The following is a 26,505-nucleotide window of genomic DNA, read 5'->3' on the forward strand; positions in this document are numbered from 1 at the left end:
CGAAAACCTGCAGCATGTTTCGGTGCAAGGGGACCTGGGGGTCCTTGTGCATGAGTCGCAAAAACCCAGTCTGCAGGTGCAGCAGGTGATCAAGAAGGCGAATGGGATGTTGGCCTTTATAGCGAGGGGGATAGAATATAGAAGTAGGGAGTTCTTGCTATAACTGGACAGAGCACTGGTGAGGCCGCAGCTGGAGTACTGAGTGCAGTTTTGGTCGCCACACTTGAGGAAGGATATATTGGCCTTGGACGGAGTGCAGAGGAGGTTCACTAGGCTGATACCGGGGATGTGGGGGTTGGACTATGAAGAGAGACTAAATAGACTGGGTCTGTACTCGCCGGAGTCTAGAATGATGAGGGGGGATATTATAGAGACGTATAAGATCAGGAAGGGGATGGATAGGGCAGAGGTAGAGATATTCTTCCCGCTTAGAAAGGATAGCAGGACTGGAGGGGGGTCCTTGTGCATGAGTCGCAAAAACCCAGCTTGCAGGTGCAGCAGGTGGTCAGGAAGGCGAATGGGATGCTGGCCTTCATAGCGAGGGGGATTGAATATAAAAGTAGGGAGGTCTTGCTGCAGCTGCATAGGGCATTGGTGAGGCCGCAGCTGGAGTACTGTGTGCAGTTTTGGGCGCCGCACCTGCGCAAGGATATTTTGGCCCTGGAGGGAGTGCAGAGGAGGTTTACTAGGCTGATACCGGAGTTGAGGGGGTTGAGCTATGAGGAGAGGCTGAATAAACTAGGCTTGTACTCGTTAGAGTTTAGAAGAATGAGGGGAGATCTCATTGAGACGTATAAGATGATGAATGGGATGGATAGGATAGAGGTGGAGAGACTCTTCCCGCTCAAAAAAGACAGTAGGACTAGGGGGCACAGCCTCAAGATAAAGGGGAGGCGGTTTAGAACGGAGTTGAGGAGGAACTTCTTCACTCAAAGGGTGGTGAATCTCTGGAATTCTCTGCCCGTTGAAGTGGTGGAGGCTGCCTCGCTAAATATTTTTAAGAAGCGGGTTGATGGGTTCTTGATAAGAGAGGGGATTAAGGGTTATGGGGAGAGGGCGGGAAAGTGGAACTGAGCCACAACAGATCAGCCATGATCTTATTGAATGGCGGGGCAGGCTCGAAGGGCTTGATGGCCTACTCCTGCTCCTATTTCTTATGTTCTTATATATCATCCGTGAGTTGATCTTGGTAGATTGGGGAGCGTGACTTAAAGTGATAAGCAATGGCAAACATGAAAGGAAGGCATGGGGAAACTGCAAGAACTGTTTATTCCATTGACAAGGGCATTGTGAAAGAGTCATATGGTCTCGAAACGTCAGCTCTTTATTCTCTTTACAGATGCTGCCAGAACTGTTGATATTTCCCAGCATTTTCTCTTTTGGTTTCAGATTTCAGCATCCGCAGTATTTTATTTCAACTGTATATTCATATCATGCCCAAAAGCCAAGTGGGTAAAAGGGCTAATCCATGGTTTATAAAAGAAATTGGAGATAGTATGTGAACCAAGAAAGAAGCAGGGAGGTGGCGAAAACAATAATAGGTCTGAGGATTGTTAGCAGTTTACAATTCCGCAAAGAAAGACGAAGGATTGAATAAAAATGGGTGAATACAGTACAAAAGTAACCTTTCAAGGAACATAAAGACTGACACTGAGAGTGTCTATGGGTGCGAGAAGAGAAAGAGATTGATGGAGACAAATGTAGGTCCTCTACAGAGAGAAACGGGGGAAAGTATAATAAGGAACAAAGAAATGGCGAAGCAAATGAATACATACTTCCGTTGTGTTTACAGAAAGGAGGATACAAATCAGATACCAGAAATAGTGGGAAATGAAGGATTTAGTGTGAGGGAAGAACTGAGGGAGGACAATATTTATTGTGCAAATTGAGAATTGCAAGGGGATAAATCCCCAGGGCCTGAAAATCGACATCCCAAGTATTCAGGAACGGGCTCTCGAAGTGGTGGATGCATTGATGGTCATCTTCCAGGATTCTATATAATCGGGAACAGCCCCTTCAGATTGGAGGGCAGCTAATGTCACTCCAATATTCCAAAAGTGAAGCAGAGAGAAAACCCTGAGTCATCGATCTGTAAGACTAACATCGGTAGAGGGGAAATTTCTGCAATCAATTATCAGGGACTTTGAAGTGGAACATGTATAAAGCAATGGCAGGATCAGACAGAGTCAACATGGATTTATAGAGTTTACCGTCTGCATTTTTTTTTTAAACCATCTCGGCCTTTTGGCTAAGATGAAGCTTCAGATCAAGCCGGGGTTGGGGTATAATGCCCCATCTCGTTAGCTTTGACGGTGCTTGGGCGACCTCCAGATGGGATGCAAAGTCTGGCCTTGTCAGATTTCACCTTGTTTGTCTCTCTCTCGTGTGGTCGATTAAATGGAATGAATTTGCTTTCTTCTTTGAATCAAAATGATGAAGACGGTGGTTCTCCCCGGACAAGGGGTGTCCATTGCACTTCAAATGTGCTTATGCCTGCGAAGTTCACGAAGGCCGGATACTCGATTGAGAATAAAGAAAGGAGCACTATGCAGATTATTTGTTATATATATGAAATCGGTACAGATGGAAAAGGGGTAGAATAACTCAATCTACGTGGGAATTTAACAAATGAGAAGGATGACAACGATTTCCAGATCAGGTTAATTGCGTTTAATTATTTCTTAATATCGGGGAAATTAGCAGGGTCAATATGTGGGGTTACAGAGATAGGGTCTGGGTCGGATTGTGTTTGGTGAAGGCTTGATGGGTGGCATAACCTCTTTTTGTACTGCACGTAAGAACATAAGAAATAGGAGCAGAAGTAGGCCATCTAGCCCTTTGAGCCTGCCCCGCCATTCAATAAGATCATGGCTGATCTGTCGTGGCTCAGTTCCACTTTCCCGCCCACTCCCCATAACCCTTAATCCCCTCTCTTATCAAAAACCCATCAACCCGCGTCTTAAAAGTATTTAGCGAGGCAGCCTCCACCACTTCAACGGGCAGAGAATTCCAGAGATTCACCACCCTTTGAGTGAAGAAGTTTCTCCTCAACTCCGTTCTAAAACGCCCCCCCCTATATCTTGAGGCTGTGCCCCCTAGTCCTACTGTCCTTTCTGAGTGGGAAGAGTCTCTCCACCTCTATCCTATCCATCCCATTCATCATCTTATACGTCTCAATGAGATCTCCCCTCATTCTTCTAAACTCTAACGAGTACAAGCCCAGTTTATTCAGCCTCTCCTCATAGCTCAACCCCCTCAACTCCGGCATCAGCCTAGTAAACCTCCTCTGCACTCTCTCCAAGGCCAAAATATCTTTGCGCAGGTGCGGCCCCAAAACTGCACACAGTACTCCAGCTGCGGCCTCACCAATGCCCTATGCAGCTGCAGCAAGACCTCCCTACTTTTATATTCAATCCCCCTCGCTATGAAGGCCAGCATCCCATTCGCCTTCCTGACCACCTGCTGCACCTGCAAGCTGGATTTTTGCGACTCATGCACAAGGATCCCGAGGTCCCTCTGCACCGTCGCCTGCTGCAGTTTTTCGCCCCGTAAGTAGTAGTCCTTCCCACCATTCTTCCTACCAAAGTGGACCACCTCACACTTGCCAACATTAAATTCCATTTTCCATTTCCTGGCCCATTCGCCCAGCCTATCTAGATCCTTCTGCAGACTCTCCACACCCTCCGCACAATTTGCCGTTCCCCCAATCTTGGTGTCATCAGCAAATTTCGACACCCTACACTCGGTTCCCTCCTCCAGATCATCTATATAAATGGTAAATAGCTGAGGCCCCAGCACCGACCCCTGGAGCACTCCACTAGTCACCAACCGCCAATCTGAATAGCACCCGTTGACCCCCACTCTCTGCCTCCTATTTGACAACCAATCCTCTATCCACGCTAACACCCTACCCGCAACTCCATGTCCCTCGACCTTCTGCAATAACGTCTTGTGAGGTACTTTGTCAAACGCCTTCTGAAAATCTAGAAAGACCACATCCACCGGCTGTCCTCTATCCACCGCCCTAGACACATCCTCATAGAACTCCAGTAAATTTGTCAGACACGACTTCCCTTGAATGAAACCGTGCTGCGTCTGCTCTATCAAGCAATTCCCTTCAAGATGCCTCGCAATTTCCTCCTTAATGACAAATTCTAACATTTTACCTACCACAGACGTTAAACTAACCGGCCTATAATTCCCCGCCTTTTGCCTGGCACCCTTCTTAAACAACGGCGTAACATTAGCCGTTTTCCAATCATCCGGCACTTCCCCGGAATCCAGCGACGTCTGGAAAATAACCACCAAGGCATCCACTATCACCTCCACCATTTCTTTCAGAACCCTCGGATGCATTCCATCCGGTCCTGGGGACTTGTCCACAATCAACCCCTCCAGTCTGTCGAGCACCGCCTCTCTAGTAACAGTAATGTCATTAAGACCCTCCAGTCCTACCACCTTTCCATCGCTAACACGCGGCAAATTATTCACGTCCTCCTCCGTGAAGACAGAAACAAAAAATTTATTCAATACCTTAGCCATATCCCCATCCCCTACCACTAGCTCCCCTTTCTCATCCTCTAAAGAACCAACATTCACCCTAGCCAGCCTGTTCCTTTTTATATATTTATAAAAACTCTTGCTATCCTTTTTTATATTAAGCGCTAGCCCAGCTTCATAGTTTCTCCTACCCTTCTTTATCAACTTCTTTGTCAATCTTTGTTGACATTTAAACCTCTCCCAATCCTCTTCTCGCCCACTACTCTTAGCTACTCTAAATTCCTCCGCTTTTAGTTTAACACTTCCCTTCACCTCCTTCGTTATCCACGGCTTATTACCTCTCCTCCTACTATCCTTTTTGACCATCGGAATAAATTTCTGCTGAACACCAAGAAAGATCTCCTTAAAGATCCTCCACTGTTCCTCAGCAGACCTACCTTCCAACGCGCTCCCCCAGTCCACATTCGCCAATTCTTCTCTCATCCTACCGTACTCCCCTCTGTTCAAACAAAGGACGCGCGTCCAGGAACCCACTTTCTCCTCCTCCATCTGCACCAGAAACTCCACCATACAATGATCACTCTCCCCAAGAGGATCCTTCACCACAAGGTCCCTAATCCTACCCGCCTCATTACATAGCACCAGATCCAAGATAGCTCGCTCCCTCGTCGGCTCCAACACACACTGTTCGAGGAAACTATCCGGGCAGCATTCCAAGAACTCCTCCTCGAGCCCACCGCGTCCAACTTGGGTCGACCAATGTATATGTAGAATGAAATCCCCCATAACTACGGCCGCCCCATTCCTGCACACCGCACTTATTTGCTCGTTAACAGCCCGTCCCACCTCCAGATCATTATTCGGGGGCCTATAGACGACACCCACCAGCGTCTTCCTCCCTTTGCTGTTCCTAATCTCCACCCACAACGATTCCGCTTTCTGCTCCTTGGCCCCAATATCATTCCTTGCTACCACCCTGATGCTATCCTTAATCAGCAGAGCTACCCCCCACCCCGCTTTTTCCCTCCCGCCTATCCTTCCAAAATACTTGATACCCCTGGACATTCAGCTCCCAGTCCCTGTCACCTTGCAGCCACGTCTCTGTAATGGCCACCAGATCATATCCAAATGTGCTGATCTGCGCCACCAGCTCATCCACTTTATTCCGAATGCTTCGTGCATTCAGATCAAGTGCCTTCATCCCAGCCTTCACCTGGACCCTATTTGTCATAACGCCACCAACCATACTCACGCCCCCTACTCCCTCTATTATTGGGACATCCTCGGCCTCTTCCCTTACCTGTACCCTCTCCTCAACTCTAGACCCCGTAATGTCACCTACCCTCGCATCCTACCCCCCGTCTAATTAGTTGAAAGCCCTGTCTACAGTCCTCTTTACTCGATTCGCCAGCACTCTGGTCCCAGCACGGTTCAGACCAACCCCATCCCGCCCGAACAGGTCCCACCTACCCCAATACTGATGCCAATGCACCATAAATTCAAACCCATTCCTCCCACACCTATCCCTGAGCCACCCATTCACCCCCTTAATCCTATCAACCCTACGCCCGTCTGCACTCGGTTCAGACAGTAGCCCAGAGGTAACCACCTTGTCGGTTCTACTCTTTAATTCCATTCCCAGCTTCTCATACTCCCTCCCCAGATCCTCAGTTCGCATTTTGCCTACGTCGTTGGCACCCACATGTACCACAACGACCGGATTTGCACCCTCCCACTCCAGGTTCCTCAGCAGCCCAGATGCGACATCCTGGACCCGAGCACCAGGCAGACAACACACCCTTCTGTGCACTTTTTCATTGTGACAAAGGACAGTGTCAATACCCTTCACCCCACTATCCCCAATCACTACTACGTTCCTTTTCACCTTCTCTTTGCCTATGTCCTGCTGCATCACTGTACCGTGTGCAGTTTGCTCACCACCCTCACCTCCCTCGTCCTCGTCCAGACTGGAAGCAAGAGCCTCAAACCTGTTATGCAGATTGAGAGGCTGAGGCCTCCGCTCCCCACCCCCTTCCTCCTCTCCCCAACCCCATTCCTCCTCACAGCAGCCCCCTCTTGTTCCTGACCCTTAGAGTTAGCCAGTCTAGGGGGGGTGGATGTCACTTGCACCCCATTGACAATGTCACCCTCCCTCCCCTTGATGAGCCTCAGTGTCTGTCGCTCAGAGGCCAGCTCATCTACCTTGAGCTGGAGCTCCTCCAGCAACCTGCACTTACTGCAGACATGGTCACTGGGAAGGACCCTGGGGTCCACCAGTTCCCACATCATACAGAAACAACACATCACATGCCCCTCCATTATTCACTGTAGCAGTATTGAAAATTTCCACACGCACTTACCTGGCCCTTTTTCTCTCCAGCCCTTTTGATATTAAGCCCTAGCAGCTCACTCTGCTTCCCCCTCACTCCGCTGCCCGCTGTCTATACCAGGCCTCTTTTTAAACCTGGCGCTGATTTAAAGCTTGCTGGTCCACAGCTCCCTTCTAACCACTCCCTCAGAATTCTTAAAGAGGTAAATACAAAAAGCCCACGAAAATGTTTTTAAATGATTTAAACAGTTCAACAAGGAACAAAGTGCTTTAAACTTATTTAAACAGGTTTTTAACAGGTAAATTCTTATCTCTCTCTCTGCTCCTTCACTCCTCTGCTCCAGCAAACAATGGGAGGCCTCACCGTGTGACCACCTGATAATTAAAGCTTGCTGGTCCACAACTCCCTTCTAACCACTCCCTCAGAATTCTTAAAGAGGTAAATACAAAAAGCCCACAAAAATGCTTTTAAATGATTTAAACAGTTCTACAAGGAACACAGTGCTTTAAACTTATTTAAACAGGTTTTTAACAGGTAAATTCTTATCTCTCTCTGCTCCTTCACTCCTCTGCTCCAGCAAACAATAACCTTCCCTGTGTGAGTGCAATTTCAACAACATTCAAGGAGCTCTACACAATCCAAGGCAAAGATGCTGGTTCTTAAAAACTCACCCACTGTCTTATACCTTCTCTCCCTTGACCATCAGTACATATTACCATCAGTGTGTTTAGTGTACCATGGGTGCATTACATCAAGCCTCCTTCGCAAACATCTTCAAAACCCCCGAACGCTATCAAAGAAACGAAGAAGAACATCAGGTTAATCGGAGAAACTGTAAGTTCACCTCCAAGCCACACAATATCCTAACATGATGGTATGCCACCGTTCCATCGCGGTCTCCTGGTAGAATGCCTATAACTCCCTCCCTAGTAGATCCAAGAGTCTTTGTGAAACACACAGGCAGCATAGATTCAAAAAGGCAGAATACCACCAACTTCTCAAGGATGGATAATTTAAATGTTTACGTAAACAGCGCTGCCCACGGCCCCTGAACAAACATTCAATACTTCGGCATTTCGGGCTTCAGTCATTAAAACAGATGAGATGGGCTAAATGACACATTGATCATCTTTGATCGATGAATTACAGTGATGATTATGGATGGAGGTGTTCAAGGGGAAGTTAACACAAATTTTGCCTTTTTAAGAAAATGTTGTAAACATCATGCTTGGAGGGCTTAAAGGAATGTTGCAGCAAGCTGCAAACATTGACTGGCGGAATTTCTTTGGAACAGCGGACTAGATGCATCGAAGGCATTTCTGTGTATATCAGTGCGCCGCCGAAAGCCACACTGTGGAGTGGGATCAAATGCATTCAAGGTAACGTTACTTCGTGATCCATTTAAACTTCAAAGAACACGCAGGTAGTTGTAATAGATGAGTCAAAACTATCACGATGGATGTAATATTTTTAGAAGGACAGATGGAACACAGTGGGCAGATGGGCTCGATTAGCGGAATGAAATGGTTTGAAATTGTAAATGAATGTACATGACTAGCTGGGCGGTATTGGCTAGTTATATCTGCTGAATGGAATGAAATTCGTTGCCGGGGAGATGTGCTGAACAGAATTTTGTGGATAGGTGATACGACAGGCTATGGATACAATATATGTTTTCTATGGAAACCTGATGGTGATGTTGTCGTTAAGTGACATGACAGGTTGAAGAGAGTAACTTGGCAAGATTGTATGGACTGCACTATTCACTATTACTAATATTGTACTATTAATTTACTATTGACTGAAGGGAATATTGTGGCTGGGTGGTACGAATAGGTGAAGAAGTACCTTGAATAGGTGAATATACTACAGGTTGTCTTTAAGACTGGTAAGGTGATATGCCACGTTGAGGGGAATATTTGAATAAGTGAAAGAGCAGATTGAAGGGAAAACAACGGATCTAAATGGAAGAGTAGTGTTCATCGGCCTGAGAGAACGTGGGAGCTCTGTCACCAGTTGCGCTACAATCATTCTCTTAAATCTTATCCCAGGGCAAACTGTGGCCAAACTAATTTTGCGAAGCCTGGATATTGACTTGCTCAGACTCTAATTTTGAAACCTTTCACCAACTTTAATGAGTTAAAACAATTTTCAGAAAGCAGGAACTAGTTTCCCTACTGTTCGTGTCACAGTTTTTCTGTTAAGTTGTTTAGCACGGTGTGCATGGACCTCCTCCCCAAAAAAGGCATGACGAGTGATCGCTGCTATTCTCAGTTAAAATCGAAAAGGTGAAATATTCGTGTTCTTCCTAAACTCCATCAGGTGACTGTTCTGTGGGGAAGGAGTCCTAGCCCTGAAGAATTCCTCTGTGAAGGGGCAACATTTTTTGTTTCTTCTTGAGTTATTGCATCTACTGAAGCCCTAATGCTCCGAATATCGTGTGAAATTATCTCAAGAGAGTTGCCCTGAAATGGTAAAGGAACTACGATAGATCCTAATGTCAGAATGATGTTAATTATAAGATTCCAATTTATTTCAAAAGCCCAAACTATGAATGAACTACTAAATGTTCAAATATCAATGTAGAGTGTTGTTTCATTGAGTAGGTTCTTAATCCTCTTTCTATTTACTCAATGGTACACCTCTCGCAATGGCTGTGTTGCTACCAACACATTTATTTTCTTTCTTTAATCAATTGTGAAACAACATCATGATCGTTAACTTCGTTTTTTCTCCCTAGGCTGTTTGTTAATTCACTGTAACAAATCCTTTAAAATGATGTAACCAGTGAGATACTCTCAACGGGACGATCTCTCTCATTTTACTATTGGCTCATTCAAACACGCAATGATATTTAATCAGTTGCAGCCACCATTATCCTTACCTCAGAGATAATGGAATACTCAGTGATATATCAGATAGAAAGCATCTACTACCCTGTTCTCGCAGCCATTGGCATTATTGGTAAGGCTTTGCATCCAGTCTGAATGTTGTTAACTAATGTTGATTTCTTATTTACGCTTGCTCCCTGCCTTGTACTTCAACATATTTCTGTTTTTTTTCCTCTGAGTGATAAAGATGTAATTCCGTGCTACCGTTTAAACCAGGAGTAATGTTACTGTTGGCTGTAGGAGGATTATTTACAAGGCTTTTATTTTCTTCAGTGCTCAACAGAGTCAATTTTGTGAGAACCTTCCGCTTCATTGTTTCTTATCCACTTTCACCTAAAGAGCAAATGCGAGAATAAGTATCTAAATATCGGTGGATGATTTAATTTCCCTGTCATATGGGCAGATATTTACGACCGTTGTTGCGAATGCGAATAAATAGCAAGTATTGTTTGCAAGGGACAACTGACACGAAACTACCCATGTTGCGCTATTTTTTGATGGTTCTCTCCTCACCACTTAACACCACAGTAAACATGTATTTTTTTTAAATAGAGGAAAGGCTTGTCTATAGCAAATTGAGTAAATAAGGGTGCTCAAGTATATATAGAAACATAGCAGCATAGAATCATATAATCCCTAAAGTACAGAAGGAGGACATTCGGCCCATTGGCGCTTCTCCGACGGCAATCCCACCCAGGCCCTATTCTCGTAACCCCACATATTTACTCAGCTAATCCAATGTAGCATGGCTAATCGAATTGATTCGCATTCTTTGGTTTGCGGGAGGAAACTGGAGCACCCAGAGGAAACCCACGCAGACAAGGAAAGAACGTGTGAAGTCAACACAGGCAGTGACCAGGGGCTGGATTTAATACTGGATCCCTGGCGCTGTGAGGCAGCAGTGTGAACCATAGTGCCACCGTGCTCCCCATATAGCGTAAAACGGCAGAAAGATTCAGTGGGCTCTATAAAGCAGGTTATAGTATATAAACACTCAAGATAATAACTAATACCCACACGTCAACTAAAGGTAAGCCTGTAGTCAACTGCAATGCACTTTGAAAACGTTCTCCACATTTCAACACTGGAGAGCGGATAATTGACATCACAAGTCTTATTTTCAACACGATTGAGAGTCTCGCTGAATTATTACTTGAATTTCGTTCATTTGTCAACTTTTTCATGATGCAAGCTACACTATTCAATGAGTCAACTGTACCTCAGCTAGTCACACTACCTGTGTCAAAACTTTATATACTTAAATCTGACTACAGATTTCGGTCACAGAAGGAAGGACCCGCGGAATATTGCAGTGTGGAGGCAGGTTACACAAAATTTCGAGTTCGAGAAATTCAGCCCCTTCTACTTTGCCAATTTGCTTTCGTATCTCATTCCAATATTTCATAGAAATAAACAGCGTTAGCCTGGATGCGGAGGCCGAAACCTACACCCAATTAATATTAGAAGCGTATATATTATATTGACATTTTAATATTGATGTTTGCAAGAGCTTGTTCTGTGCAAATCAGCTGATGCATTTCGTAACATACAACAGTGGCAATGCTCCATTGGTGGTGAAAAATGTCGTCATGTCTTGTGGTCGTGAAAATGTTTATTTAACTAAAAATGTTCAGGTTTCTATTTTACCAAAATTGACCAGCTTTAATTAAGACTTGGTATTACTAGGTGGGATTTAGAAAATAAACTGGGTTCACAAAGAACAATTACCGTTATTGTTATACCTTAACTGAATAAAGCATTTTGAAAAAAATATCCTTTTTCCTCATCGATGTCGAGACATGCGCACCTCAGCCAAGCTGATAATTAATGCGTTTTACCGTCGTTATTTAATTATCAGAGTAAATAAGATGAACCGACTGCTTTGTTGCTGTTTGTTGTCTGGGTACTTAACAGAATCGATTACTAGACAAGTTCCGATGCTAATTAAGAGTCGGCACGCTGGCACAGTGTTGAACAGGGCTGTGTTGCAGCTTCAGAGATCTGGGTCCGATTCGCGGCTTGGGTCACTGTCTGTCTGAAATTTGCACATTTTGTCTGCGTGGGTTTCCACACATAGTCCAGAGATGTGCGGTTAGGTTAATTGGTGACACTAAATTGCCCTTTGCTGTCCCTTAGGGTGCTGGTTCGAGGGATTAGCGGGGTGAAGTTCTGGAGTTATGAGAATACGGCTCGGCGGGCCGGGGGTGGAGGTGGGGTTCGGTGGCGGAGGCGGAGGGGGGTGGTGGTGTGAGGGGGAGACTGTTGGTGGTGCAGATTCGATGGGCCGAATGGCTTCCTTCTGCATTGTAGGGATTCTATAAGTCACCCAACTAGCTTACCTTCTATTTTTTAAAAGAAGACTCGTGAATCTATCATGCAAAATTGGACACCTGAGTGCGTTGTCTTTTTCAATGATAGCAATTGTTGATTCCATGAAATCATAAAGAAGAGAATGAAATACATCGTCGGATAGACATTAAAACATAGTTCCATGCTCCTGGTTTTTCCTGTCACCTGAACGTTTTGCTTTTTTAAATGGAGATTCAGTTCACTTTCAGAAAGTTACGGCAGAAACTGTTTCGTTCCCCAAATCATGCAAACGTTTGATACCATAACAAAGTGCTATACAAATTGAAACAGACACGTTTGATTTTTGTCGTTCTTCAGTGTCTGTCTGTTCTAATCAACAACGTCATTTGTTTACTGACCCTCGAACCAGCCAAATTAAATATCGAAGCATGTTGTGATTTTAAAGAGTTATTCCCACTTTAGCTTTTCCATCCATCATGAAGCAGCGCCAACATTTCCAGGCACGCAACAAAAATTATGTCCATTGGTCCTGATGAAGCTCCAATGCCCCTCATCTTCACCCTTTCCTTGAAAGTCAATTCTTAAGCCATTTTCGGAATGTCAAAGAGTCCTCCAGCTCATGTCTAAGTATTATTTAGAAAGGGTCCCTAACACATCCTTGTGTTTCTTTTCTGTCTCCATTTATGAAGCTTAAGTGCATTGTTTAGCACATTCTTAACTAGAGCTCCCACATTCAGAAACATGGGTAGGTGCATCAAAGTATATTCTCAGTCTGCTTCACAAACGCACAGTACATTTTATAATTTTTCAGAATGTATTTTCCAAGTGGAATCAGTTATTCTTGCACATTGAGATCCATGTGTCCTGCTTTTCCAAGTTTTCTCTCTCAGTTTGTGTCTTCTGTTTCTTTTGTCATATTCCTCCAGCCTAGTTAAGATAATTCGCTGCCTGTGCCATATTTACACTTTGAAAATATTCCCTGTATATCAGAGTCGAACTCAATTGTTTCTCCGAACACGTTCTGATAGCCTGGGTGGCATAATGTTGTGCAGCCTTGCAGTTAAAAAGCTCAAAATTTACTGCTTTTACAAGTGATCATCAGTTTCCATGCTGAGAGCAGGAATTAGTTTCGCTGACAAATGAACTATGAGAGTATCATACGCTCTCATAGTCCAAATTCCAGATTACCTTCCGCATCATAAATAATCAACTATGCCCTGTCCTTTAATAATAATGCCGAACATAAACCAATCTAATTCCAACGTACATTATCTTGCCCCTTTTAAATTTAATCCACTGACAATTGAAGAGGAAGGTTAATAGGTTAATGCAGTGGGGTGGGGGGCGGGGGGGGAGGGGGCGGGGCGGATCTGTACGTTTCAATTATTTGCCGAAGAGCATAACTGAATGTAACAAAAGCCTATTGAAAAAGATTTTCGATTCATATTGGAGTCGAGACTCAGTGGGGGCGGGGCTGGGGTGGTGGAGGGGGGGGTGGTGGCGTTGGTGAGGGGAGTGGTGGGGGGGGCGTCAAAAGGCGAAGCCCACTTTCGGCCACGATTAGATCAGACAAGATTTTATTAACTGTCAGCGCAAGCAAACGAACCGAGCGCCAATTGTTTCCCCACTTTCTTATTTTTCTCCATTCATCCGGTTCTGCTGGTTGTCCATTTACACTTGTCTATATAGTGAACTTACGCACATCATTTGCTTAAGACTGCCGGTTCTGGTGAAAGTGACCGTTTCCTCCTTCTGCGGACATACAGAACCAGAATTCTTATTTATGTCAAGCTATCATTTCTCAAGATTAGATCCGGTTCCATTTGACGCATGTCAGGGTAACTGCTGTTCTTTTCACACTTTGAGATTTAGAAGTATGACCACGACGTTGCCAAATATTCAGCAAAAACATAGTCAAACAAAATAACCCTTGCCATTACAGATCGTTGTGACTTTTTTTCGATTCACTATTAACAACGATTAATAGTGTTTTTTTCTTATGTTCAATTCATTGAAGTTTTGTACTCTTTGCTATTTTGTTTAATTAATATGACCGTGTGGCAAAAATCCATTTCAATTGCATTTTTGAAGTTTTCTGATGATATCACTGTAGTGGTCGAATCTCAATCAATGAGGTCACGCAGGATACGAAAAAAGATAGAGATTCTGCTCAAATGGTGCAAAGACACAAATCTCTACGTCAGTAAAACGAAGTAGATAGCCATTGGCTTCAAGAAGCTCAGTGGGGGATCTGCATCTGCCTACATCGACAGTGATGAAGTGGAGATGGTTCAGAACTTCACGTTTCTTGGTGTCCAGATCACCAACAATCTGCTCTGGCCCCTGCAAGACGATGTTTTAGTTAAGAAAGCCCACCAACATTTCTACTTTCTCACAAGGCAAAGGAAATCGGACCTGTCCACTTCCCAATATTTACAGATTCACCATCGAAAGCAGAGTCCCGGATGTCACATGGTTAGAACAGCTTATATGGTTGCTGCTCTGATCAAGACCGCAAGGAACGACAGAGGGTTGCGAGCATAGCCCAGTCGATCAGGCAAACCAGCCTCCCATCCACTGACTTCGTTTACTCATTCTACTTCCTCTGGAAAGCAGTCAGCATAATCAAGGACCTCGGACATTGCGGGAATACTGCCTTCCACATTCTTCATTCGGGAAAATAACAAACACACATCTGAAAACACGTACCAACCGACTCAAGAACACTTTCTTTAGAGATTAAATAGCCCTATCATAAATTCAATTGATCTTCTCTTCACCACACGTGCAACTGAAAAACTATATTCCACACCCCAACGTTTTGTTTTTCACTCCGTGCTTAATATTGTCTGTAAAATGCACAAGAAACAATTTTCACTCCATCCCAATGCATGTGACAATAAACCAAATCAAATCATCGTATTCTTCTATAGAAAGGCAATCAATTTGCTGCAGTGAATGTCATTTGCATTTTTTACATTGACTCTTATTCAAATGATAAAATATTTACCTGTGAATTTGTCTACTAAATTGTTGATGTTTAATTCTATCTGTTACAGTTAACGCGGTGGCAATTGTGATCCTGAAACGAGGGAAATGTGGCCTCTCCAAATGTATCACTCAGTACCTAATGGCAATGACTTCAACAGATCTACTACTCGTCATCACCGATGTTATATTGAATCGACTTAATACTATGTATTTCCCTGTCAATTTTTTATCTATTACTCCAGTGTGTGCGCTGAAAGCAGCTTTATTTCTTTCAGCAACAAATTGTTCCGTTTGGTTCACAGTGGTTTTTACCTTTGATCGGTTTGTAGCCATTTCTTGCCAGACACTGAAACTACGATATTGCACCAAGAGAACTGCGGTTGTGGTCGTCATAACAGTGACCATTATCAGCTGCGTGAGATGCATTCCCTGGTACCTTATCTTTAGCCCTTCAATCATTATTGACAATGTACCATGGTTTTGCATTGAGAAAGATCTCTATCATACCTCAACATTTTATATAGTGTATGAGCGGATTGACATTGTACTAACACCATTGCTTCCATTTGCTCTGATTTTGGTTTTCAACGCTCTGACTGCTAGGAATATTATAAATGCCACTAAGCTGCGGAGGAGCCTCAGGGAACAAAGTAAATCAGAGAATTATATTGACCCAGAAGTGGAGAGCCGAAGGAAATCCATTATATTACTTTTTGCTTTGTCTGCCAATTTTATACTATTGTGGATTCCATACATTGTGCACTTGTTAACCTGGAGAAGTGTAAACTACAATTACACAGACAAAAGCTTTACCAATCCAGTATATATCGCTCAGCAATGTGGATACATGTTGCAGCTTCTGAGTTCATGCACCAACACCTGCATTTATGCACTAACACAGAGGAAATTCAGGGAGGAGTTAAAGAACGGGGTTAAATATCCATTTATTGTAATTTCAAAAATATTTGAACAACAAAGTAAAACAGAACTTCAATAAGAGGTTCTAACATGACAGATTACTCTGCACTCAAAATATAACACGAGTGTCACTTGTCTATTATTGCGATAAAATATATTCTATGACCCTTGTGACAATGGTAGATTTTTTTTCATTCACATCTTGCAAAGTCTTGCAATCTTAACTGTCATTAATACTGCGCTCGCGTGAAATGACACCTTCAATTTCTCGCTCAGCGAGATATGAATAGCCAGAGCATTCCTACATATAATTACATGGCGAGAGCATCTATGCCAGAATCATCTCGCCTGGTCCCTGCAGTTGCGGATTTAGCCAAGGATCACGGCGGCATATTGGTTAGCTTTGTTGATTCATAGCAGCAGTGCGCCGGAATCGATTCCAGCCTTGGGTCCTTGTCTGTCTGTTCGCGTCTGCGTGGATTTCCTTCGGGTTTTCAGGTCTCATCTGACAGTGACAAAGATGTGCATAGCAGGTGCATTGACCATGCTAAACTGCACCTGAGTATTCATCTGCAGGTTAGTTGAATTAGTCATGGTAAATGCATGGGGTTACGTTGATAGTGCATGGGGATGAGCTTGGGTAAGATCCTCTTTCCGAGAGACAGTACATACTTGATGGGCAGAATGACATCCAAATGTGGAATGATTCTATATTTGGAGCCCTCTTTTTTTTAGCTGCACGGGAGCCACTTCAACACAATTCATGGAACCGATATAGTGCTGGATCCCAGTTTTACATTTGCATCACTTTTCGCAACGCGACCTGTCTTTGGGTTGTCGAGCTATTTGTTTGATGTTGAATGCTGCATCATATGCAATGTACTCGGCTGCAACATTTAACTGGAAAATCCGTTCAAAATCACTGCTAACTCACTTCTATTGCCGTGGATTCCGTATTTTCTTTGGTGACTGTCTTACTTTGCAAATGGTTGTTTACAATTTTGCATCTGGGATGCAAGCCCGTTGACATCCCCCTTCTTATCCTCTTCGTTACATAGGCAACCATATTTTTTGCACTCTGTACCAACATGCTTTCTTGTCAGTCCATGTGTGGCTTGGTACCCCATCGCCTCAATATCTTCAACAACTTTTGTGATTATTACACAAAATGTTGCAGCCTACTCCAGTCCGGCGTTATGCACGGGAATTTGCTGTTCTTTCCAGTGCAGCTATATACCCTTGGCCACTGACTCAGGCCCGTTAACCATTGTTGCGGCCGCGTTCAGAGAGGCCCGAGCTACACCTGGATCGCTGTCTACCTATACAGTTTCCTTTAAAATTCTTTGTTAAATCTCATGTTTGCAAACCATTTTTATATTTATATTTTACATTTTTTTTTCTTTGGTTTGACATTCATCTTTGAGGTAAGATGAATTTATGAATGCAAGGAAATTCTGCGATGTCTATTTTCCACTTTGAAAATTCTCCTGTAACGTATTAACAGAACGAAAAAGAAAATACTGTGGATGCTGAAAATCTAAAATTAATGTAAAAAGTTTTGTAAACGTTCATTGGATCACGTAGTACCTGTGGAGAATGAGGCAGAGTTAACGTTTGGGTTCCCATAGAACACTTCTGCAGCACTGAAAAAGAGGGATAAACGTGTTGCGTTGTAGCGTGCAGAGCGGTGGAGCAGCTGGTGAAGCGTAAAAGTTCAACGATTAGTGAGAGTGAAGAGACGTTATAGCAAAAAAAAGAAAGGCAAAGGTTAAAGTTGTGTTGATGGAAACAGTGAGGGTTATGGAATTTGCAAATCGTAGCACAAACGTGTGACAACAGAATGTGTACAGTGCGCAGTGGAGCCTGACACATGGTCAAGAAGGGAGCGTTGTGCCAAAAAAAATGTTCAAAATTGTCCATGATGGAGGGAAAATACGCTTTATTAAGTTGTTGAAACTCAATGTTGAGTGCAGTTATTGGAAGATGGGATCCCACTCCTTCAGTTTGTTCTAGGTTTCACTGAAACTTTCCAATAGACCAAGGATTGACATCTGAGCATGAGTGTAGGCTGCTGAGTTGAATTTATAAGCAGCAGAAAAATTAGGATCACGGTTGCATGCTTAGCGATAGTATTCCATGAAATCTTCACCCAGCCTGTTTTTTGCCTCCATCGCATAGAGGTGAATACATTGGGAGCAGTGAATACTGTCGGCAAAATTGCTGGAGGTGGAAATGAAACGGTGCTTCAGTTGTAAAACGTTGTTGGACTTTGTTCGGTGAAGAAAGAGGACATAAAGGGACAGAGGTTGCATCTTCGGTGACTGCAGGGCAAGGCTAACCTGGGAAGGTTTTGTGGGCTTAGGGTGAAGGGGAAAGAAGTATGACTGAAGGAGTCGCCTGCAGAGTAATTTCATAGACTGATGGGAGTTGTGAGGGGAATGAATGTTTAACGCTGGCATCTCTATGGAGTTAGGGGAAGAGTGAAGAATGGTTTTCTGAATGCGAAGGCTAATGAGTCGAAATGTGAGGAAAATGGGATCACTATCATCATTCTAGTCGGGCAGCACGTAGTTTAGATTACACTGCTGGGGCAGAAAGAAATGTGCATGTGTTTCTTCTTTCAATACTTACAAAATTATAGCTTCCTTGACATCAGCCTGGAGGAAGGAAATGATTCAATAAAGTCATCACTCATTGGGATATTTTAGATCAACAAATCATTTTACACTGCCGTGCATGACGTGAGCTCCTGACCTCGATCACGGAGGTCTTAGATGAGAGTATATCAGAGACTCTGGACGAAACGAATTGGATGATCAGTTTAACACAAATATTAGTGCCACAGTTTCAGTCAATGGGTAGTCGACATAACGCTTTTCAATTAGAGTATAGTCGGGAATTTTGATTCCGTTACCGAATATCTTTACAAGGACTAACTACTTTTTTACAAAATACAAACTTTTCAGACGTAAAATGAGTCTGTACAAAATTGTATATTCAACTTTTTTTTAAAAGCTAAGTTATTAAAACGTCGAAAAAATAAAATTTGATATACAAAAAGATGGAACGTAAAATGGAAAAGACAGAACAATGCCTTTGGCCGAAGAGAAATCACAGCTTTGTCAGTCAACACAGGAGCAGCATAAGGCTTTCTAAAAAGATTGTGCGTTCATACGAAAATGTAAGTTAATTATACTCTATTGTTATCAATAGTCCATTCCATTAATTAGCTCAGCATGCTTTCATTTATTATTCAACATGCCAATTTAATCACGACAGTTTTTATTGAATCAATTAATACCTTCCAGCTTCAATAATGTTATTTCATTGGTTCTTTCTGAAACGCAGAAGTCCGCCTTGGCATAAATCACTGTCTTGTTGCTATGGTATCCAAGAAAATATATTTTACTTAGTTCAGCACTGGCTAATTGGCAAAATTTGGTCTAATGCCAAATGGGGAGCCAGCAGTCGACATCAGTCCAGGCCTGAGCGGCTTACATCATATAAAATGTATCTTAAGATGGTCCTTCACACGGGTATATTTTGAATATGTTTGTTTGCATCCATTCTTTTCATAATGCAAATTAAACCATTTCATATCAAAATGTCGAATCTTGTATTCTTCGTTAAAGTTACTGATATCTTTAGTCAAAGTAAAGATAAACTGCATGTGTCTGCCTTAGAATCTTAATTAATACAATTCAATTTTAAATAAATCAGCTTATTTCAAAATCGTTCATTTATATAAAACATACACCTCATGTTCAATTTCCTTTCAAATCCTTGCACATATAATCATCTGTTCATAACCTTCAAGCAGGGTAGGATTAATTATAAATTTCCCTTTATCCTATCTGATAATTGCTATTGTTTATTGTCCCCTTCCACAGTTTCAATCAATATATGGTTGATGCAAAGCTTTTCAATTAATTCTGGAGTAAGACAAAATGCGCGATTACATCCTGTGTTGTCCTTGTGTTCCAAAGACACACCACCCAGCAGGGTCCATTCGGAAAGTTTGGGGAATTAGTGGACTGACAATCGCAAAAATTGGACGCACACAGGTCAAAACTACGATGCACATGCATAACGTAGCATCTTATATATGGATCAACTACCTGATGTACATTTGTAACCAGCTCAAACAGCCCTCCAGAGCCAAGATAAATCAAGAGAAAAAAGGGTGTGCGGGTCACACAGAAAACAAATCACATTTTTCTAAAGTATATTTCTTCCCTGCACGCACTGCATGGCAATGTACATAAGAACATAAGAAATAGGAGCAGGAGTAGGCCATCTGGCCCTTCGAGCCTGCCCCGCCATTCATAAGGTCATGGCTGATCTGTCGTGGCTCAGTTCCACATTCCCGCCCTCTCCCCATAACCCTTAATCCCCTCTCTTATCAAAAACCCATCAACCCGCGTCTTAAAAGTATTTAGCGAGGCAGCCTCCACCACTTCAACGGGCAGAGAATTCCAGAGATTCACCACCATTTGAGTGAAGAAGTTCCTCCTCAACTCCGTTCTAAACCGCCCCCCCCCCCCCCCCCACTTTATCTTGAGGTTGTGCCCCCGAGTCCTACTATCCTTTCTGAGCGGGGAGAGTCTCTCCACCTCTATCCTATCCATCCCATTCATCATCTTATACGTCTCAATGAGATCTCCCCTCATTCTTCTAAACTCTAACGAGTACAAGCCTAGTTTATTCAGCCTCCCCTCATAGCTCAACCCCCTCAACCCCGGCATCAGCCGAGTAAACCTCCTCTGCACTCCCTCCAAGGCCAAAACATCCTTGCGTAAGTACGGCGCCCAAAACGACACACAGTACTCCAGCTGCAGCCTCACCAATGCCCTATACAGCCGCAGCAAGACCTCCCTACTTTTATATTCAATTCCCCTCGCTATGAAGGCCAGCATCACATTCGCCTTCCTGACCACCTGCTGCACCTGCAAGCTGGGTTTTTGCGACTCAGGCACAAGGACCCCGAGGTCCCGCTGCACTGTCGCCTGCTGCAGTTTTTCGCCACGTAAGTAATAATGCTTCCTACCATTATTCCTACCAAAGTGGACAACCTCGCACTTGCCAACATTAAACTCCATTTGCCATTTCCAGGCCCATTCGCCCAGCCTATCTAGATCCTTCTGCAGACTCTCCACACCCTCCGCACAATTTGCCTTTCCACCAATCTTGGTGTCATCAGCACATTTCGACACCCTACACTCGGTTCCCTCCTCCAGATCATCTATATAAATGGTAAATAGCTGAGGCCCCAGCACCGACCCCTGGGGCACTCCAGTAGTCACCTTCCGCCAATCCGAATAGCACCCATTGACCCCCACTCTCTGCCTCCTATTTGACAACCAATCCTCGATCCACGCTCACACCCTACCCCCAACTCCATGTCCCCTGACATTCTGCAATAACCTCTTGTGAGGTACCTTGTCAAACGCCTTCTGAAAATCTAGAAAGACCACATCCACCGGCTCTCCTCTATCCACCGCCCTAGACACATCCTCATAGAACTCCAGTAAATTTGTCAGACACGACTTCCCTTTAACGAAGCCGTGCTGCGTCTGCTCTATCAAGCAATTCCCCTCAAGATGCCTCGCTATTTCCTCCTTGATGACAGATTCTAACATTTTACCTACAACAGACGTTAAACTAACCGGCCTATGATTCCCTGCCTTTTGACTGGCACCCTTCTTAAACAGCGGCGTAACATTAGCCGTTTTCCAATCTTCCGGCACTTCCCCGGAATCCAGCGACGTCTGGAAAATAACCACCAAGGCATCCACTATAACCTCCGCCATTTCTTTCAGAACCCTCGGATGCATTCCATCCGGTCCTGGGGACTTGTCCACAATCAGCCCCCTCCAGTCTGTCGAGCACCACCTCTCTACCAACAGTAATGTCATTAAGACACTTCAGTCCTACCACCTTTCCATCTCTAACATCCGGCAAATTATTCACATCCTCCTCCGTGAAGACAGAAACAAAAAAGTTATTCAGGACCTCAGCCATATCCCCATCCCCTACCACTAAGTCCCCCTTCTCATTCTCTAAGGGGCCAACGTTCACCCTAGCCAGCCTCTTCCTTTTTATATATTTTATAAAAACTCTTGCTATCCTTTTTTATATTAAGCGCTCGCCCAGCTTTATAGTTTCTCCTACCCTTCTTTATCAACTTCTTTGTCAATCTTTGTTGACATTTAAACCTCTCCCAATCCTCTTCTCGCCCACTACTCTTAGCTACTCTAAACGCCTCCGCTTTTAATTTAACAATTTCCTTCACCTACTTCATTATCCACGGCTTATTACCTCTCCTCCTACTGTCCTTTTTGACCATCGGAATAAATTTCCGCTGAGCACCAAGAAAGATCTCCTGAAAGATTCTCCACTGCTCCTCAGCAGACCTACCTTCCAACGCGCTCCCCCAGTCCACATTCGCCAATTCTTCTCTCATCCTACCGTACTCCCCTCTGTTCAAACAAAGGACGCGTGTCCGGGAACCCACTTTCTCCTCCTCCAACTGCACCAGAAACTCCACCATACAATGATCACTCTCTCCATAAGGATCCTTCACCGCAAGGTCCCTAAATCTACCCGCATCATTACATAGCACCAGATCCAAGATAGCTCGCTCCCTCGTCGGCTCCAACACACACTGTTCCAGGAAACTATCCCGGCAGCATTCCAAGAACTCCTCCTCGAGCCCACCGCGTCCAACATGGGTTGACCAATGTATGTGTAGATTGAAATCCCCCATAACTACGGCCGTCCCATTCCTGCACACCGCAATTATTTGCTCGTTAACAGCCCGCCCCACCTCCAGATCATTACTCGGGGGCCTATAGACGACACCCACCAGCGTCTTCCTCCCTTTGCTGTTCCTAATCTCTACCCACAACGATTCCGCTTTCTGCTCCTTGGCTCCAATATCATCCCTCGCTACCACCCTGATGCTATCCGTAATCAGCAGAGCTACACCCCCCACACCCCCCCCCCCCCGCCTTTTCCCTCCCGCCTATCCTTCCTAAACACTTGATACCCCTGGACAATCAGCTCCCAGTCCCTGTCACCTTGCAGCCACGTCTCTGTAATGGCCACCAGATCATATCCATTTGTGCTGATCTGCGCCACCAGCTCATCCACTTTATTCCGAATGCTTCGTGCATTCAGAGAATGTGCCTTCATCCCAGCCTTCACCTGGACCCTATTTGCCATAACGCCACCAACCATACTCTCGCCCCCAACTCCCTCTATTATTGGGACATCCTCGGCCTCTTCCCCTACCTGTACCCTCTCCTCAACTCGAGACCCCGTAATGTCACCTACCCTCGCACCCTCCCTCCCCCCTAATTAGTTTAAAGCCCTGTCTACAGTCCTCATTACTCTATTCGCCAGCACTCTGGTCCCAGCACGGTTCAGACCAACCCCATCCCGCCCGAACAGGTCCCACTTACCCCAATACTGATGCCAATGCCCCATAAATTCAAACCCATTCCTCCCACACCAATCCCAGAGCCACCCATTCACTTCCTTAATCCTATCAACCCGACGCCCGTCTGCACTCGGTTCAGGCAGTAGCCCAGAGGTAACCACCTTGTCGGTTCCACTCTTTAATTCCATTCCCAGCTTCTCATACTCCCTCCCGAGATCCTCAGTTCGCATTTTGCCTACGTTGTTGGCACCCACATGTACCACAACGACCGGATTCGCACCCTCCCACTCCAGGTTCCTCTGCGGCCCAGATGCGACATCCTGGGCCCGAGCACCAGGCAGACAACAGACCCTTTTGTGCACTTTGTCATTGTGACAAAGGACAGTGTCAATACCCTTCACCCCACTATCCCCAATCTCTACTACGTTCCTTTTCACCTTCTCCTTGCCTATGTCCTGTTGCATCACTGTACTGTGTGCAGTTTGCTCACCAACCTCACCTCCCTCGTCCTCGTCCAGACTGGAAGCAGAAACCTCAAACCTGTTATGCAGATTGAGAGGCTGAGGCCTCCGCTCCCCACCCCCCTTCCTCCGCTCCCCAACCCCATTCCTCCTCTCAGCAGCCCCCTCTTGTTCCTGACCCTTAGAGTTAGCCAGTCTAGGGGGGGTGGATGTCACTTGCACCCCATTGACAATGTCACCCTTCCTTCCCTTGATGAGCCTCAGTGTCTGTAGCTCTGAGGCCAGCTCATCTACCTTGAGCTGGAGCTCCTCCAGCAACCTGCACTTACTGCAGACATGGTCACTGGGAAGGACCCTGGGGTCCACCAGTTCCCACATCATACAGAAATAACACATCACACGCCCCTCCATTATTCATTGTAGTAGTATTGAAAATTTCCACACGCACTTACCTGGCCCTTTTTCTCTCCAGCCCTTTTGATATTAAGCCCTAGTAGCTCACTCTGCTTCCCCCTCACTCCGCTGCCCGCTGTCTATACCAGGCCTCTTTTTAAACCTGGCACTGATTTAAAGATTGCTGGTACACAACTCCCTTCTAACCACTCCCTCAGAATTCTTAAAGAGGTAAATACAAAAAGCCCACAAAAATGTTTTTAAATGATTTAAACAGTTCTACAAGGAACAAAGTGCTTTAAACTTATTTAAACAGGTTTTTAACAGGTAAATTCTTATCTCTCTCTCTGCTCCTTCACTCCTCTGCTCCAGCAAACAATAACCTTCCCTCTGTGAGTGCAACTTCAACAACATTCAAGGAGCTCTACACAATCCAAGGCAAAGATGCTGCTTGTTAAAAAACTCACCCACTGTCTTATACCTTCTCTCCCTTGACCATCAGTACATATTACCATCAGTGTGTTTAGTGTACCATGGGCGCATTACATCAAGCCTCCTTCACAAACATCTTCAAAACCCCCGAACTCTATCAAATAAAAGAAGAAGAACATCAGGTTAATCGGAAAACCTGCAAGTTCACCTCCAAGCCACACAATATCCTGACATGATGGTATGCCACCGTTCCATCGCGGTCTCCTGGCAGAATGCCTATAACTCCCTCCCTAGTAGATCCAAGAGTCTTTGTGAAACACACAGCATAGATTCAAAAAGGCAGAATATCACCAACTTCTCAAGGATGGGTAATTTAAATGTTTACGTAAACAGCGCTGCCCACGGCCCCTGAACAAACATTCAATAGTTCGGCATTTCGGGCTTCAGTCATTAAAACAGATGAGATGGGCTAAATGACACATTGATAATATGTGATCGATGAACTGCAGTGATGATTATGGATATAGGTGTTCAAGGGGAAGTTAACACAAATTCTGCCTTTTTAAGAAAATATTGTAAACATCATGCTTGGAGGGCTTAAAGGAATGTTGCAGCAAGCTGCAAACATTGACTGGCGGAATTTCTTTGGAACAGCGGACTAAATGCATCGAAGGCATTTCTGTGTATATCAGTGCGGCGCCGAAAGGCACACTGTGGAGTGGGATCAAATGCATTCAAGGTAACGTTACTTCGTGATCCATTTAAACTTCAAGGAACACGCAGGTAGTTGTAATAGATGAGTCAAAACTATCACGATGGATGTAATTTTTATAGAGGACAGATGGAACACAGTGGGCAGATGGGCTCGATTAACGGAATGAAATGGTTTGAAATTGCTAATGAATGTGCATGACTAGCTGGGCGGTATTGGCTAGTTATATCTGCTGAATGGAATGAAATTCGTTGCCGGGGAGATGTGTTGAACAGAATTTTGTGGATAGGTGATACGACAGGCTATGGATACATTATATGTTTTCTATGGAATGCTGATGGTGATGTTGCCGTTAAGTGACTTGACAGGTTGAAGAGAGTAACTTGGCAAGATTGTACGGACTGCACAATTCACTATTACTAATATTGTACTATTAATTTACTATTGACTGAAGGGAATATTGTGGCTGGGTGGTACGAATAGGTGAAGAAGTACCTTGAATAGGTGAATATACTACAGGCTGTCTTTAAGACTGGTAAGGTGATATGCCACGTTGAGGGGAATATTTGAATAAGTGAAAGAGCAGATTGAAGGGAAAACAACGGATCTAACTGGAAGAGTAGTGTTCATCGGCCTGGGAGAACGTGGGAGCTCTGTCACCAGTTGCGCTACAATCATTCTCTTAAATCTTATCCCAGGGCAAACTGTGGCCAAACTAATTTTGCGAAGCCTGGATATTGACTTGCTCAGACTCTAATTTTGAAACCTTTCACCAACTTTAATGAGTTATAACAATTTTCAGAAAGCAGGAACTAGTTTCCCTACTGTTCGTGTCACAGTTTTTCTGTTAAGTTGTTTAGCCTGGTGTGCACGGACCTCCTACCCAAAAACGGCATGACGAGTGATCGCTGCTATTCTCAGTTAAAATCGAAAAGGTGAAATATTCGTGCTCTTCCTAAACCACATCCGGTGACTGTTGTGTGGGGAAGGAGACCGAGCCCTCAAGAATTCCTCTGTGAGGGGGCAACATTTATTGTTTCTTCTTGAGTTATTGCATCTACTGAAGCCCTAATGCTCCGAATATCGTGTGACATTATCTCAAGAGATTTGTCCTGAAATGGTAAAG

At 44.3% G+C, this 26,505-nt stretch overlaps 1 protein-coding gene across 1 annotated transcript in view; it reads left to right on the top strand.

The window, feature by feature from the left end:
* The first annotated feature begins 9,724 nt into the window (after positions 1-9,724).
* The window catches only part of LOC145351409 (uncharacterized), a 39,276-nt gene continuing 22,495 nt past the window's right edge, over positions 9,725-26,505 (top strand). The window contains exons 1-2 of the mRNA XM_080201015.1: positions 9,725-9,794; positions 15,091-15,999. Of these exons, the coding sequence (XP_080057141.1) occupies positions 9,725-9,794; positions 15,091-15,999 (979 nt within the window). The remainder of the gene's footprint in view (positions 9,795-15,090; positions 16,000-26,505) is intronic.

Source organism: Carcharhinus amblyrhynchos, chromosome 13 (genome assembly GCF_965287045.1).
Source record: "Carcharhinus amblyrhynchos chromosome 13, sCarAmb.v2.hapA, whole genome shotgun sequence".
NCBI lineage: Eukaryota > Metazoa > Chordata > Chondrichthyes > Carcharhiniformes > Carcharhinidae > Carcharhinus > Carcharhinus amblyrhynchos.